The sequence below is a fragment of the Trichosurus vulpecula genome, chromosome 3 (assembly GCF_011100635.1).
Source record: "Trichosurus vulpecula isolate mTriVul1 chromosome 3, mTriVul1.pri, whole genome shotgun sequence".
Lineage (NCBI taxonomy): Eukaryota > Metazoa > Chordata > Mammalia > Diprotodontia > Phalangeridae > Trichosurus > Trichosurus vulpecula.
Window position 1 is genome coordinate 113,154,729 of NC_050575.1, and position 18,329 is coordinate 113,173,057.

The 18,329-nt window shown below is 41.5% G+C and overlaps 1 protein-coding gene across 1 annotated transcript in view; it reads right to left on the reverse strand.

Moving 5' to 3' along the window:
- The window catches only part of TM9SF4 (transmembrane 9 superfamily member 4), a 59,320-nt gene extending 41,879 nt beyond the window's left edge, over positions 1 to 17,441 (reverse strand). Inside the window, exon 1 of the mRNA XM_036750727.1 lies at positions 17,313 to 17,441. Coding sequence (XP_036606622.1) covers positions 17,313 to 17,327 — 15 coding nt within the window. The 5' untranslated portion in view covers positions 17,328 to 17,441. The remainder of the gene's footprint in view (positions 1 to 17,312) is intronic.
- Positions 17,442 to 18,329: the final 888 nt, after the last annotated feature.

Genomic DNA, 18,329 nt, shown 5'->3' on the forward strand with positions numbered 1-18,329 from the left:
AACCATTCCCCAGTTGGTAGACATCAATTTTGCTTTAATTTTTTTTCTTTTTCTGCCACAAGAAAGCTATTACCATTTTGCTATATTTGAGGTCTTTTTATCATTTACCTCTTTGGAGCATATGTCTTGTAGTGGGATTGCTAGGCCAAAGAGCATAGACAATTTAGTGTCTTTTCTTGTATAATCTAAAATTTTTTCAGAATGTTCAGACCAATTCACAGCTCTATCAACAGTTTATTAGTGTGCCTGTCTTCCCACAGTCATACTACCCTCAATTGTTCCCATTTTAAAAATCAACTTTAGGGTCCATCTTAAAAAAATACATTTTCATAAATATGATTTCTTTTTACATCACCTGCATTTCCCAATGTATCCATTTTCCTTCTTCCCCTCTCAGAGAGATATATAACAATAAAAGAGAGGGAAAAACCAGTTTATCCAAACTAGCTAATATATCAAAAAAGGGTTCTACAGCCATAGTTCCCTGCCTTTGCAAGGACTGGGGAGAAGCCTCTTCTACCTCTTCTTTAGGGCCAGGTTTGGACTGTGTTTCACTGCATCATCATCGCAGATTTCATGCCATTTTTGGCAAAAGTGGGGTGGGACCATTATATGAAGCTTTAATAAACCCCTACCATTGTGCTAGCATTACTTAAATCATTTATGACTAAACTGTCTTTGGTGCAAGGTTAAGACGCATGGAATACTCATGAATGTGTGTTCAAATTGAATACTGACAATGTGCCAGCGCTGAGAATTTAGGCTCACTGGCTTGCAATGCACAAGAGAGAAACACATATCTATATGCCACTGCTGAATACATTGCTGCTCAGTTTACCTTTTAAGTGGTGTGACAAACAGAATTATACCAGGCAATGATTACACAACGAAAGGTTATAGACCAATTTTTGGACTGGGGGAAAAACACATACATCCAGGGTGCGATGATTATATGGAGAAATATGGTGATTTCAAATCATCTAGTTGTAGGATTTTTTTTTGGTTGTCTTTCTTTCCATCATAGTCACTGTATACATTGCTTTCCCGACCATGCCAACTTTGATTTTGATCAGATTGCATGTCTTCTAATGCTTCCCTCTATTCTACATATTCATCATTTCTTACAAAGCAGTGATAGAGCATGTATTAGACATTTACTATGTGCTAGGCATTGTACTAAGTGCTGGGGATATAAACACAAGCAAGCAAGGCAATCTGCCCTCAATGAGCTTACATTTTAATTGGAAAAGACCATACATAAAGGGGAACTAGAAAGGTGGGATAGTCATGTAGCAGCATGGCTTGGAAATAGGTAGGAAATGACACAGAGGCCTAGTTCCAGGATGATAAGGTGAGAGCTCACCTATCAGAGTTTAGGGTGGTTCCAGTATCAGAGTCTAAGGTTCCAGTGGGAGAGGGATGAGGAAGTTGAGGATGATAGCTGGGGTACAGGTGGCACTGTTTGGAACAGTCATTTATCACAATTTGTTCCACCATTCTCCAATCAATGAGCATCTACTTTGTTTCCAATTCTTTGCTACTAAAAAAAAAGTGATGCTATAAATATTCTGTTGTCTTTGAAGCCTTTCTTTTTGTCTATGACTTCTTTGGGGAAGGCCCATCTTTTTAAGCCCAGTATTTTTCCAGTGATAAATGGCTATGACTAATGGAGTGCTATGATGTCTGAAAAATTGAAGTTGAAGATGATCCAAAGGAAATAGAGTATTAGAAGGATGCAACTCAAGAGATTACATGTCACATGGGACAAGTGGTATAAAGGATGTCATCAAAGAAATGTATGATCAGAAAAAAAAAAGGATGGACCCATCACATAGTGACAGTGTGGGACAGCCAATTGAGAGCCTGCCTGCTCCACCGGTATCCAAGTATTCTACAGAGTGTTAGGAATGCCCCTCTCAGTTAAAGTATGGCAGATACGGAGGAAGGTCATACATGACGGACAGACTTGTATCGGTTGCCATCTGCATCATTGAAGGGAATACCCGCATTAGAGACATTATATATACACTGAAATACTACAATATAAGACAACTTCCTAACAATTAGAGCCATCCTACTACAGCAAGGGCTGCCACCAGTAGAAGTATTCAAGCAAAAACCTGATGACCATCTCTTCTGAATGTTGTGAAGGGGATTGCTGTACTGGATGAAAGATCAGACTAGGTGATTTCTGAGGTTCCTTCCAATTCTGAGATTCTATGATTATCCTAAAAATAGGCTACAGCCAATCCATTTTATCTCCCCCTACCTTGATGCTAGAGCTAAATGCTCACTTCTATGCAAGATGTGACAAAAGCCATATGACTCCATAGACTCCCAGGTTATACATTATGACCCATTTTCCCCAGAAAGTAGGAAATTTTATCTTTCTAGGTCTCCTCATAAAACCATTTTCACATAAGCCTTAATAAGAAATAAAAAAAAAAATCAAGAAAGTAGATACCACTGGCACTACTAGAAATATTGCTTAAGTCCTCTCAAGGAGAGAAAATATCAACTTTATTGATAAGCAACTCCTGTCAGCACCTTTTGTAAAAAAAAAGTTCACCATTAAGTAGAGACAGACCCTGAAGGTATTCTTCTAGGGTCTACTCTGAAAATTCTAATAGATTATCCATATAGTAGAAATTGTTGCTGCGGCTGGCCGTTTGTCCTTTGTTCTTAAAGAAGACATGCAAGTGAACTGGATTTAAGTGAGGAAGGGCTGTGCAAAGTCACCAGTCTCACTTTCTCCTCCAGAGCCATCAGAGACCAATGGACACATATGGATTAGGACAACTGGAGATGGCCCAGGATGCAGTGGGGGACCTTGGCCTTTGCAAGCTAAGGTCTTTAATAGGTCTCAGTTTGACTGAGGCAGTGCCTATTCAGTGATTAAGGCTTAATAAAAAATGAGGCAAAGAATGGCCTCTTAAAAAAAATAGATCTGGAAGGGGAAGACCCTCAGGGTTTGGGCCAAAACAGAAGCAGTTATTGTTTACACATTCTCAGACCAATCTGGGCCCAAGCAGTGACCAAGTAGAGCTTGGTCTAGAACCAGAGTGATTTGGGGTTAAGGCTGGTCTTTTAAGAGAAAAAAAAACCAAAAAACAAAAAGAAAGTTTCAGAGATTAAAATTTACAGTCCCCAGTGGACATACTGTATTCTAAAAACATTTGTTAATGGCACTTCTTCAGTGCTTTGTGGGGTGGAGCAGAGGCACAAAGCCAGTACTCTTTTCACGGTATCATGCTGCCTACCATTATGTCCTGAGCCTTCATTTCTACAGGCTAAATATCTCCGATCATATGGTATGTTCTCTAAGCCTTTCACTGTCCTAGTCACACTTGTCGAGGCACCCTCCAGCTTATTAACATCCTTGCTAAAATGTGGTCCTTAGAACTGAACATCAGATTACAATGCTACTATCATCTCAACTACCCCAACATCAACTGGAGTTTTCTCAGTCTATCACAGCAAAGCAACTGATATCTGATTTGCTTTAGTGACAATTTCATTTTTTTTCCCAAAGGGTACATGAAGCAAAGAAGGGGAACTACCGTTCTAGACTTTATTCGGACCAACGTAAAAGAACTGGTTGCTTCCTAAGAAATGATGAGAACCTTGAGAGGAAGTGACCATTTCACCGTTGAGCTAAGATAAAGAAGGAAAAAGCTGGGAATAGTTTAACACGCACCCTAAATATCAGGAAGTTGGATTTGCGTTAAGAAGAAAGGCTCTCATATTGCTTAAGATTTTACAGGGAATTTGGCCTAAGGGGAAGCACTCTAAAGAGACCAATATGGAATTATGGGAAAATTACTGACTACTTTGGAATTTATTTAGATACTTGTGGTATGTGAATGATTATTACTGTATCATAAAAAAGATAACATAGGAAACAGAGAGAAACAAGGGAAGACTCATATGAAGCGACACAGAGGAAAGAAAGCAGGACAAAGCGAACAATATAACAATGATAACAACAACAATGTAAACAACAGCAACGGGAACAAGGCCGATGAACTGTAAGGAATGATCTTAGTCTCAGAACTGACGAGAAAACATAGCTTCCTTCTCTCAGGAGAGAGGTGAAATTCAATATGTAGAGTGAGATACATTTGTTGTTGGCTGGCCTTGTGCCTAGCACAGTGCCGCAGCAGGCATTTAATACATGTGTGCTGATTGCTGGTGGAGTCAATGTTTTTCTGTGTTACAAGGAAGGGTTCAGTGTGCGTGTGTGTGTGTGTTTTAAAATAACTATCTCGGGCATATAATTCTAACTAAGTATCCATAGTAACACTATCAATGTAATGTAATAATCCTGTAATGTAAGAAATGACGAGGAATTCAGAGAAACATAAGAGGCCTCGAGTGAAATGATTCGGAGAGAAGTAAACAGATCTAGAAAAACAAATAACTATGACCACAACAACGTAAATGGAAACAACAGAAGACAAAGCTAAACTGATTCTAATGAACACTCTGGTCGCCGATTGTTCCAGAAAAGAGATGCACCGCTCTTCTTTCCTTGGAGAACAAAGTGAGGAACTATGAATATGAAATGTTTCATGTAAAGCCAGATAACTAATATTCATTTTGTTACAAGGGGAGTCTCACTGGGCAATACAGAAGAAGGATAGCACAGCCACAAATTACTGTGATGTAAAAACAAAAAGCATCAATAAAACTTTTAAAAATGATCAGTTTTGGTCCAGTGCTATGAACAAAGGAAACTCTCAATGAAGACAGTCTCTTCAGCAATGAGAGATGACAACTATTCTTCATCTTTCGGTGTTATAGAGCTAGCTGCCTAGGCACTAAGAGCTTAAGTGACTACCCCAGAGTAACAAAGCAAATATCAATCAATCAATAAGCTTTTATTAAGAGCCTACTAGGAACAAGGCACTCTACTAGGTCCTGGAGTTTATACTGGGGAAAACACATACAACCTGTAGATGTATAAATATAAAACATATACAAAGTAAACACAAGGGAGTTTTTCTGGGGGGTGCGGCACTAGCAGCTGAGAGTATCAGGAAAAATTTCATGTAGGAAGTGGCTCTTGAGGTGGGTTCTGAGATTCAATGAGGCAGAGGTGAAGGAGTGCATTCCAGACCTGTAGGACAACCTGCAAAAAGATTGTGGCCAGTCTGACTGGGTGGCTTAAGTATATTATGAAAGAGAGTGATGAGTGCTATCCTGAAAGGTAGGCTGGAGCTCCACTGTGAAGGAGTTTAAATACCAAACTAAGGAGTTTCTAGTTTATCCTAGGGTCAATAAGGAGGTAGAAAGGAGGGGCATGTGATATGGTTAGACCTGTCTGAATAGTATTTTAGCGGCTGGGTGGAAGACTGGAGAAGGAAGGGACCTGAGGCAAGGAGACCAACCCTAAGACTACTGTAATAGTCTTAGTGAGCAGTGATATGGCCACCAGTGTGGTAGCTACCTAAATGGAGAGAAGATGGAAGAGAGATGTGGAGGCAGAATCAACAAGACTTGGCAACTGATTAGATAGACAGGAGGGCTGAAGGAGGGAAGAGGTGAGGATGATTCCAAGGTTGCGAGACTAGTTAACTGGGAGGATTCCTTAACAGAAATAGGGAAGTTAGGTTTTGAGGGGGAAAATAACAAGTTCTGTTTTGGATGTGTTAAGTTTCAGATGCCTATGGGACATCCAACAGGAAATTTATAATGGGCATCTGGTGACATCCAGTGAGATAAGGCCTGGATATATGGATCTTGGATTCTGCAAAGAGATGATAAATGAACCAAGAGGAGTCAATGAGATTACCAAGGAAAAAGGTGGTGGGGATAGAAGAGAGAACAACAAGGACACAACCTTGGAGACAATTACACTTAAGGATTAGGACATGGAATGATGCTGATCCAGCAAAGGGACAAAGAAGAAATAGTAATACAGTTAGGAGGAGGTCCAAGAAAGAAAGAGTGTCATCAAAACCCAGAGAGGGGAGAGTATACAGGAAGGGAAGGTGGTCAACAGTGTTAAATGTTATATGACATTGGGCCTGGTGGTCTTGAGATCACTATGATAATCCCTCCTTAAGGGAGGTTGTAAGCTTATAAAACATACCCATGGAAAAATATTTTTTGAGGTTAGTACAGCTGTGTTCCCCAAATAATATTTTGTCTACCAGCAGTTTTTCTTCCTGCTAACAAACCCCCAAAATAATATTTTGCCCTGACCCCTGCTATGCAAATTTGCCAGCTGGCAGGGGCGGGGGTGGGAGAAAGACACCCAAAATCATAGTATAAGAACCCCACTCTCAGAAGAACGCCTTGGAGTACCCCTTCCTGCTAAATGGACCTGTCTCTGCTTCCCAACACAGTGCCATCCTTACATGAATTTCTCTCTCTCTGAGTTTATTTCAGATCCCCCTTTCCTCTTTCCCTTTCTCCTTCTTCCCTACTGCTTGCAATACGGCTTTGCATTAAACTGATTGTCACTGTTTCACATGTCATTCTCAGCACCTGAACTCATTAAAGGATTTGTTTTCCCCAATGTCTGTGGTTGGCCCACAGGGCCTTTCCTTAGGCAAAAACTAGGTACCCAGATGAGGACTTAACCTAGACACATCTACACGAGGGGAGTGTGGCACTGTGATCCCAGCTATAGAAAGCCAGAGTCAATAGGGGAGTTCTACATCCTCCCAGGAGGGATTCTCTTATGCCAGAGGACTGTCACAAAACAGAGGTCAAGGAGGAAGACTGAGAAAAGGCCACTGAATTTTTGATTAAGAAACTTTTGGTGCCTTTGGAGAGGACAATTTCAGTTGAGTTAATGAGATCAGACATTAAATGAAAGGGGTTGAAAAGGAAGTGAACGGAGAATGAGAGGAGGCAGAACTTTTTCTAGTAGTTTGGTTTAAAAGGAAAGAGGAAAATGGGATAATAGTTTGAGAAGACAGTAGGGTTTAAGAAAGGTGTTTTAAAAGATGGGGGAAACGAGGGCATGCTTGTAAGCTGCAAGAAAGAAACCGGTAGAGAGGGAGAGACTGAAGATCAGACAGAAAGAGGGAATGACTGAGATGATGATTGTGGGGGCATTCTGCTAAAGAAGTATCAGGTGGATGGGATCAGAGTTCCAAGTAGGGGGACTGGCCTTGGTAAGGAAAGGGGCCATTTTTTAATCAGAAAATAGAGATTATCAAATAGAGGCAGGACTTGAACCCAGAGGTCTTTCAAACTTTAAAGCTGACTCTTTATCCATTACCCCATGCTGCTTTTTAGCAATAAAATCATATAGAGCATTTAAACAACAAATATGAAGTGTCAATGCCACAAATATGAGGTATCATTACACATTGCCACAGTAATCAGGATAAAAAAGAATATAATTTTGCCCTTGGAAGGAACAGCCTTACTTGTCCAAGTCTAGGCCCATTCATTTGATAGGGTCACCAGGGAATCTGACTTTTCATCAATGAGACAAGGATAGGAACTACAAATGATAGCCAAACAAATGATAGGCAAATACAACTCAAGCTTCTTGAAGAATTTTTTTTTAACCAATAAAAGGGAAAGAATACTAAATCTGAAGTCAAGAGATCCCAAATGTTCAAACTTCAATCCTGCTACTTACTAACTGTAGGCTCTTAGGCAAGTCACATAATTTCATAGGGTCTTAGTAGTTTCCCCACATGTAAACTGAGGATATTGAACTAGACGATACCTAAGGTCTCTTCCAGATTTAAATCCCATGATCCTAATGACCACCATAATGGTTCCTACTTTAGTTTCAGTTTGAGAAGTCAGGTTGACAAGTAAGTCCAGCTCTTTACCATGTCAGGAGCAGGATTTTAAGAGATGGGGCGGAACCAACTCAAGATTCTTTTGTCTGATTTCTTTCCACGTCACCTGACTGCAAACACAGTGATATGTTGCCACAAGGTAATGGGAATCTACAGTTTGCATGGGATGTAATCTAATGCACTATCTTTGGCTTCAAAGGTGACCTGGAATGTTAAGAAACATGAGAGGCCCAAGAACTAAGGCCTCTCCACCCCCAAGGGTACTCTTCCTAAGGTTAAGATGACCTAATCATGTACAAGAAACAGGGCCTAAGTCTCTCAAGATGTCAGGGCTGGAAGGGACTTAGAGACTATCTAACCCAATTTACTTCACACAACTACCGCCCTTTTTTTTTTCCAAGTGAGAAAACTGATGTGCAGAAAAGGCAAGTGATTTGCTTGTCAAGACTACATAGCCCACTGCCTTCTCAATGAAGGGGGAGGGAAGAAAAGGAGGAAGAAAATTTAGAACTCAAAAATAAAAAAACACCCAACAAATGTTAAAAATTGTTTTTATATGTGACTAGGAAAAAAACAAAAGATTAAATAAAAAAGACTACAGAGCCCATCTAAAGAGTGCTACCCATGTCTTAATAGAGAGGTGATACATTCAGCATGCAAACTGAGACTTTTTTTGAACTTGGCCAATGCAGGAATGTTTTGCTTGACTGTACATAATTGAATTGGGTTTTGTTTTTCTTGCTTTCTCAAGGGTGACAGGGAAGATGGGAGGGAAAGAATGTGGACCTGAAGAAAAACAAAATTGAATTTAAAAAAACAAAAAGCACACACACAAAAAAATGAAAATGTGAGGATCAAAATGTGTTTTCCTTTGCCCAACCTAATACTGTTATCCCAGATTGGAGGATATGAATAAACTAACTTCTACCAAAGGAAATTAGAGGTCTGAAAATGAAATATTAATTCAAATTTATCATGTCTCAGTTGCAAGGGATCTGACAGGTCCAATCTCTTACCCCTTGAAGAAATCCCCTTTATGCAATATGCATGACATTCAACAAATCCTCTGCTTGAATACTCCCAGTGACAGAGAGCTTACCCTATAAGATAACCCATTTGATTATAGAATCTCATAGAACATAAGACCTGGAAAGTAATCTCAAGAAACTATCTAATCCTGCCCTCTCCATTTAAAGATGAAGAAACTGAGGTTAACAAGGAGATATAACATGCCTAAAGTCATAAAGCTAAAGCTAGTATAAAGAAATCAGATTGGATTCCTGATCTATGGGTCCTTCCACTGAACCACACCCACCTCTTGCCAAAAGCTAATCCTTCCTTTCCTTTTCTACACAAAAATCACATCTCAGCATTTCAATGTCTCTTACTAGCTAAGGACTGATTTAGGATTGGTCTGAATCCCTGGGAGATCCAAGGAATATATAAAATGATGAAACGAAACTAGATGCCCCCCTCCCAAGCTCCCTTCTAACTCTACATATCCCTCTTTAGTTGGAAAGAATTGCTTTTTTTGCACCTTTTCTGCTTTCCAAATCCCCACACTAAACCTGTTTCTTTCGGGAAAAGCAGCTAAAATTATCATCTTCCTTCTTAAGAGCACACCAACACGTGCCCATCCATGCTAGTCTCTTTTGGATCACTCTACAACTTGCTATCAAGAGCTCAGAAAATCCGCCTCACATCAGACTAGCAAGAGACAAAAGGCTTTGGGGAACAGGTCATATAAGCAGTTAATGAGAGCAACTACTTAATCAAGTAAAGCCTCCAGAGAATGGAGTTACAAATGAATGACAGCAAAAATACACTTAGCAAGGAGACTTTATGGAGCAAAAGGAATCACTGAGAAAAAACCAAAACAACCACAACAAAAAATTCACCATGAGAAATTTTGGAAATGTTGTATTTATTCTAAACCACTATCTGTTATACAGAGACAAAGAAAATTACTTTAAAATAGTTGGGAGGGGAGAGGAGAAAGGGAAAGAGAAGGAAAAAAGAGGAAAGATCATCTAGACAACAAGAGCTTGAACAGACCTGAGGGAAACTAAGTAGCTATGATTTACTACTTGACAGGCAACATAAGACCAAAACTGCTTTGGAGAAGTACAAGAAAAATAAAACACAGTGAAGCGTCCCCTTTATATATAATCTAGAAGAGGACAGACTAGAAGGAGACGTTTGCAAAGGATGTGTAACTGGAGTAAGACTGGAAGGCAGAACAAAACTTCCTGACTGAAATCACAGGATCCTTTAACAGCAGAGCTCAAAGGGACCTCAGAGCTGTTATCTAAAGGAATCATATGTAAAAGAGATGAAAACTGAAGCTCGAAGGGGTGAACTGACTTGCCCGAGGTCATACAACTAGTTAGAGGCACAGCCAGGGCTCATCCTACTATCCCATGATCCTTCTGGAGTCCCCCAAGGTAAAGGAAGGGAGCTAAAGCCTCTCAGTCCAGAAACAGGACCCATAAAATAAGCCCAATTGGGCCCTGACTCCTTCTAGATCTTTCTAGCTGGATGGATAGGACATCTAACTCTCCAGGCTAATGTTTTTGAAGGAGGCTTAGAATTCAAATACAGCCCATATTGTGTGCACATATGTGTTTTTAAAAGACCTACTGGCTACATATAAAAGACCCCTGAATTCCAAAGGTCTTTCAAATTTATGCTCGTCTCATTAAGCATATACAGTATATAGGAAGGAAATGTTAACAATGTAGAGAAGGAAGTAATGAAGATTAACAGAATAATGTAAGAGACACTGTAAATGAGATTGGGTAAGGAACCATGGTGAGAAGTGACTGAAAATTAACATGTAAATAGTTACTAAGCAAGTTTAATTGGTTAATATTTAATGTTAAGTTTTTAAGAAACATTTAATAATAAAAGACTTGGAAAAGAGAGGAGTCACAAGTGTCCCTGGTCCACATCTGGAAAAAAGTAGTTTAAGCAAATGGTTCATGGATCAAAGTAGATTTGTGATGGGTGGCTTGTATCATTCAAAAGAAGCCAAATGGCTCTAGGTTCATCTAGTGTCTTTCTCACCCCCCTGGACTGAAACTCAGAAAAGGAAGCTCTGTTACCATGACCATCTGCATTCTCCTGCTCGTTAGTTAAATGCTAGATCAAAGGAAAGCTTCTGCTAAGGTTGTAAAAGAGAAACCAGGTGAAGGAGGAAAGCAAGTAGCAACTTAATGTTATTTCCATCCTTCCTGGATACATTGAGTATCCTCTATAAAGGGCCTGAAGATAAAAAAAAAAAAATTTGGCTATGCAAGGAGAAACCATCACTTGCCCCAGTATTTCACGTCTGTGCACACAGAAGAGAATGAGGCAGTCAGTTAAGTGTTCCTAAAGTCCAGTGGTGTCTGTAGAACAGAGTACCACACTGAGCACAGGCTCAGGGAGTAAGTACACAGTGACATAACCAATAATTAACATGTCAGGGGAAAAAAGAAGCTAGATCTTTATTCAAAACCACAAGGGTGATGAGAATGAAAAGGAATCAGAACACTTCAAGGCTTTAAGCACCATAGGGAAGCAACCTTTAACATGCAGCCCCTACACAGTATCACGGGATATCAGAACTAGAAGGGATCATAGTAAAATCGCTATACCCACCTCACCCCTCTCCCATTTACGAATGGAGAAACTGAGGTGCAATGACAGGAAGAGACTTGCCCAAAGTGTTGTGGCTAATTTACTGTGGGATCAAGGCTGGTCCACTGGCACACTGATCCTTTTAATACAGGCGCAGTTATTATTACCATTTGGCATAAGGTTCCCGGGGCCGATGACACAAATGCTTTTTGGCTATGGATAGATAGTAAGAGGTCTTTTCTTTGTGATGTTGAGCATCAGCATAGCCTCCTTAGTTCAAAAGGGCCCTTGCGATCTTTTATCATTCTCTTAGGACCAAAACTAAACACTAAGGACGGGACACCCGAGAGGGAAGAAATTCTTTAAACTGAATGTCAAAGAGATGTCAAAAAAACCAGTACATGAACACTTCCCAAGTTTAACCAAAATGATAACATCAATGGTAGCTGTCTTCACTAAACACTGATGCACGTTCCTTCCTCTTGTTTCACACTGTTGGCTAGTTTAACTCTTGGTTACAGTAATGGTACAGTAATGACTCAAACCCAGGTTAAAAAGACATTTGGAAAACCAAGGGGAATGTGTGAAATTACAGTTAGCCCTGAGGCAACAGTGGATAAGGCAGCACAGAAATATTCATTCTCAGGAAAACACCTATCCTAACACAGATATGGTTGATGGCAGCCCATCCCAGAAAGAGAGAGACAAAAACCAAACATGAAAAGGAGAGGTAAGAATCAAACAAAAGGTGTAGGGCAATATGTGCATGGGGGAGGGTGGGGGAAAAGAGGAGAAAAAAAAAACCTGGAGAACTTTTAGACATGCACTTAAAATCTTAACTTTCAAAACAGCCAGTTCCCACGACCATGAAGCTTCACAGTCACTGGCTTAGTTCCTGTTTGGCTGTCTTATAATCAAGTCTCGCCACAGGAGTCTAGAAACTGAAAGACAAGTTTCATCTTACTAGGTTGTGAAATCTGTGTGTCAGGGGTGGAGTCCTGCTCCCCTATGAGAAACTGAGTCAACTGCCAGTTCTAGTCAATCTGTGACCACAATTTGCATATTATACACATCTCTTCTAACAAGTTAGTTTTCCAACTCTCACTATTGGACTTAACATGAAATCTCCTTCACAACATCCTTTAAATTGTTTTATAATATAGCTGCTAAAAAGTTCAAGGGACTATGTGCAAAACATACAATATACTGAGCCCTTCTGGGCCTTTCTTCTAGGTGTGTGCTTGTATCATATAATATGCACAATATTTCCTTGTGGAATCCCTGACACTGAATCATTGCAGGAAGTTTCTTTTGCTAATTTACTATTCCTCAAAAAACAAACAAACCAAAAAACCCAACCCCAAGCTCCCCAACTCTGAAAAGAGTATTCTATCACTGACCAAATACTGTCAATACTGCTTTACCGAATGTCTTCACCAAGGCAGGAACTGGCCTAATTTCCTGTTACTATCTTATTCCACAGATTTCCTAGATGTCTAAAACAAAAAAGAGATGAGGGGAATGAGGGTGGAAATGGGTTTCTATGCACTCTTGTTTCTATATCATCTGTTCAATCAATTAATCAAAATCAATAAACATTTGTTAAGTGCCTACTATGTGCAAATTTCTGTTCAAACAATCTTTCAATTAAGAAGTATCTAACATTTCTTACCTACAGAAGACAGTCTGTGAAATGATCCCCGAGGTACCTAAATTCCTTTCCAAGCAATTACTTCTCATTAAACGGAAAGGTTTAGTCATCTGTCCACTGACAGGGAGGGTAGGTTCACAACAATCAATGTATCACCCCTGGAGAAGAGAAAACCAACACCCAGGGACATTCTTCTCTGTTGAGTGACAAATGTCACTTACTTGCTACAGGTTTTGTTTCTTTCTGTAAATGTACATGGGATGAAATTAACAGCTATCCCTGCAGGAGTCCCTGATGAATGAGATTTACTATGGACCAAACAATCTTTACTTCAACAGCTTCTGGGAGGTGTGAGGGTGGCGTGTTATTGTTCTCATCCCGTTTAGTAAAAGTAGCTCACATTTATACAGTGCTTTACCAACCATGAAGCACTTATCTCACATTCCTCTTGTGATAAATTAAATGGTGGAAGTATTTTTACCCATTTGATAGATGAGAAAACAGTCTCTTGGAGAAAGAAAGTGGCTTACAGATTACAGGACTTCAGTGTTGGAACAGAACTCAGGGATCAACTAGGAGAACTCATCTGGACCTTATTTGCAACCACTTCCCATGAGTCCATCCTCAGTCCTCTTTCTTACTCCTTTTCCCTGGCCAATTTTGCTTACTGCCACAGCTTTAAAACAGATGACTCCCAAATCGATACCTTATTGATTCCACAAGAATGCGAACTCCTCAGGGATGGTTTCCTTTGTACTTGTATCGCCAACACCTGTCAGTTGATTGAATTAATCCTGACATCTCTTCTGAGCTACACAATGTATCTTTGTACACAGGCATAGTACCTACAGAACATTTCCACCTGGGTGTCCCACTGGCACCTCCTAGTCAACAGACCCAGAGTCAAGTTTATTATCTTTCCTCCTACACCTATTCCCTCTTCTGACTTTACTATTTCTGTCTCTAACACAACCATTTATTCTTCCATGTTACTATGAGAGGCAGCTAGGTGGTGCAGCAGATAAAGTGCTGGGACTCAGGAAGACATGAGTTCAAATTTGACCTCACACACTATATGGGCAAGTCACTTAACGTCTGTTTGCCTCAGTTTCCTCAACTGTAAAATGGAAAGAGACCTCACAGGGCTCTAGTGAGGATCAAATGAGATAATATCTGTAAATCATTTAGGACAATACCTGACACATAGCAGGCACTTAATAAATGCTTATTTCCTTGCATGTTTATAACTTTAGTATTATCTTTGAAAGATGAGAGAAGAATCAATTACCAAAACCTGTCAATTCTACCTGTGCTGAACCCTGGCATCAAATTCCTACTCTTTTCCCATTGCCACTAACCTAGTACAGACAGTCATTACAACTTACCTGGACTACTGCAATAGTCTCTATTCATTCCCCTCACCAATCCATGCATTATATTGAACCCAAAAGCTCGTGCAAAGATCTGGACATGTAATAGCTTTGCACAAAAATCTCTGGTGGCTTCCTACTGGGTAGTGAGGAGGAAAGTTCAAAATTCTACCTGGTCATCTGGACCCCTCAACAATATGACACTCCAATCTTCTCTCATGTTACTCTCTATGTACTCTATGATCCCAGCCAAACTGGACTCCTCCATTCCCTGAATGTGTTCAGTGCTCTTCTACCTCCATGCCTTTGATTACGCTACTACTCCCTATGCCTGAAACATCCTCCCTCCTCTCCCTTTTGCTTTTAAATTTCTACCCTACCCTTTAAAGCCTAACTCAGACCACCTTCTCTATGAAGTTGAATTTGATACATCCTCCTTCCAATTCAAAATTTGTATGTAACAGTTTTACAACTCTCCAATGTACTTTTCATGTAATACTGTATCCTGCGTCTGTATCTTATCTGCTTGCTGTTTTTCAGTTGTGTCCAGTTCTTCATGACCCCATTTGGGGTTTTCTCGGCAAAGATATTGGAGTAGTTTGCCATTTCCTTCTCCAGCTCGTGCAACATATGAGGAAATTGAGGCAAACAGAATTAAGTGACTTGCCCAGGGTCACCCTGCTAGTAAGTGTCTGAGGACACATTTGAACTCAGGAAGATGAGTCTTCCTGACTCTAGGCCCTACAATGTATCCATTACCACATCTAGCTGCCCTATCTTATCCACTTACTAGATTGTCACTTGTTGAGGTCAGGTACTCTGTCTTTTCTACACTTTGTATCTGGTACTCTGTAACAGTTGGCACTTTTAATAAATGTTTGCTGAAATTGTAAATGAATTGCATAAACATCAGAGCTGAAAAGATCTTTAGAAACTGCCTCATTTAACAGAGGCCCAAGGAAGGAGAAGTGACTCTTTCAGTTCATTAAGTAGTAGAACAGAAATTAAAATCCAGATCTTCTAACTCCAAATTCAGGGCTTTTTGCCACAACATCCCACTAGCCCTCTAGGATGCGGAACAACAATCACAAACCCAATTCTAGTGACCAAGGTTTGTCTGTCATCCACATTCCTGGTGTTTTATGGATAAACACTCGATTTAGAGTCAGAAAGACCCAAGGTTTTAACACTTACTAGTTTCGGGCAATTCATTTTATTTCTCAGTGCCCCAAAATATTATAGGATTTAGAGCAGAAAAGGACCTTCAAGACCTGGGTTTGAAATCTGCCTCCTAAGCTCACCAGTTTTGTGACCATGGGCCTCAGTTCTTTATCTGTAAAATGAGGATACTACTGGTAACTCCTATATCACAGTCCTGATAAGAATCCAAAGAGATAAGTCATGTAACGCATTTTGCAAATCCTAAAAGATTCTATGTAAATGTAAGCTACCTAATCCAACCTACTCATTTCACAGAGGAAGAAACAGAGTTCCAGAGAGATTGCCATTGCTTGGTTTCCTCCTCTTTGAAATGTGAATAATGCTTTTGTAAACTGCAAACTAATATATAACAACAGAGTTCGCCTTGGAGAAAAGACTTGGGTTTCTTGGAGTTAGGAAGAATGGTTCCAGCACCACCTCCAACACTTCCTGGTAGTGTGAAGCTGGGAAAGTAACTTTTCTTCCCTCTGCCTCCATAAGACTAAGTTGTAAAAACAGTTGTCTGTTTGTGTTGGTGGAGTAATTTCCTCAACAGGAATAACCTATATACCAATAATGTATGTATGTATGTACGTGTCTGTGTGTGTGTGTGCCCGCGCGCGCGCACACACACATGCTTCAAGTCCCAATTAAAATCCCACCTTCTACAGAAAGCCTTCCCTAATCCCTCTTAATTCCAGTGCTTTATCTGTTAATTATTTCCTATTTACCCTGTATGGAACTTGCTTGGTCTCAATGTTTGCATGTTGTATCCCCTCATTAGACTGTAAGCTCGTTGAGGGCAAGGACAGTCTTTTGCCTCTTTTTGTACCCCTAGCACTTAGTGCTGGCACACAGTAGGCGCTTAATGAATGTTTAATTGAATATACATATATTTACATATACACACATACACTTCTGTATCTCCATACCTATCTCTCCATTCATTCTTTTCAAGCACTCTTATGATTTGCAAGGAGATAGGTAATATAAGGTTGTGGAGGTAAAGTGACTTGCCTTCAGTGCACCAGTGTCTCCAATGCATTCTACGTAACTACAACTGTGTGCGCTAAGCCTCTCAGACAGTCCCTCTACATTTAACAACCCTGGAGCCACGGGGTCCCAGGACGTGGGAGCTGGAAGGAGCCTTGGAGTCGACTAGTCTAACCGGGTCATTTTACGGAGGAAGAAACTGAGAACCTGAGAGGGGACACGACTTAGGATCCTAGAGACCATTCAATCTAACACCTTCATTTTACAGATGGGGAAACTGAGGCCCGGAGAGGTTGAGCGACTTGGCCAAGGTCACAAAGGGATTAAGTGGGAGGCACTTGGGATTCGAACTCAAGTCCACTCCCTTCACGTCAGGTGCCAAAGCCCAGCGCCCCGGTCCCGGCCCCTGCCCTGCCCCGAGGGGCTTGGGACGAGCCGCCCCCAGGAGACCGAGGGGCCGCAGCGGGGGTCCCGGCTTCTGGCTCCCCGGGGAGTGTCCGAGGCGGCGCCTCCGCTCAGGCCTCGGCCCCGGGGGAGGAGGCTCCTCGGGCCTGCCGAGCCTGAGTGGGCGAGAGGGGCATGGGGGCCAGGCCTGGGGTGGAGGCGCGGGGAGACCCGGCCGCAGCTCCGGCCCCGACCCCGGCCTTGGGGTCCCCCCCGCAGACACCCCGCTCTTGCCCCAGCTTCGGCTTCTCCTTCACTCACCATCGCCACCGCCATCTTGCATCCACGTGTCGCCGCCGCCGACGTCAGCGGAAGTGGCGCCCCCAGTCTGACGGAGCTTAAGCCCCGCAACAGGGATGTCCGTCCTGAGCTGCCTCCAGGCTCCGGGCCCCGATGACCGGAAAGGCAGAGCACGGATTGTGGGGCTCGAAGGAGGGCTACGGTGTCGCCGATTCGCCACAAAAGGGGAAGTTGTAACTCTGGGCGCCATCTTGATTCCTGGCAGCGACCTCCCTCTCTTGGGCACCCATAGGTAGCTTTCTGCGCCATCTTGACTCCTGGCAACGACGTCATTAGTTAGTTACCCACTGTTGACTATCCTGCGCCCTTTTGATTCCTGGCAGGAGCAAGCGTTGCCTGGGCTGCTTCGAGCCGAACTTTCTCAGTCCGGGGCAGAATAGCCTTGACTTTGAGTGCGGGAGTAAACATCGCCGAGGCCACGGAACAGGTCACGAAGTGGGCTTCACCAGAGGAGTCCTTTTCTAGTCTAGGGCAGAGAGCCTCAGTTTTCCTCATCTCGAAAATGGACCTCAGGATCTCACAAGTTTGTTGTGAAGATGGATGTAATACAAAAGAGGAAAGAAAAGGATTAGAAAGGGACAATCCCGAGGAATTAGATCATAGGATATAGAGCTGGAAAGATAATCAGAAATACGGGATGAAATTTATATGTCGAAAAAGGTCGGTTAAGATACTTGCTCAAGATCATAAAACAGTAACAATAACTAACATTTATGTGTCCCTTTACAGATATTGTCTCATTTATCCTCACAGTAGCCTAGGGGCCATTGTTATCTCCATTTTACAGCTGAGGAAACTGAGGCAGATTGGGGTTAGGTGACCTACCCAGTGTGACACAGCTTGTAAGCATCTGAGGCTGGATTTGAACTCGGAGCTCTTTGACCAAAGTAGCTCCATCCACTGATACCTAGCTGCCTCATAGTGAGTAGTAAGGCAGGATCATGGACATAGAGCTAGAAGCCCCGTTGGGGGTAACCT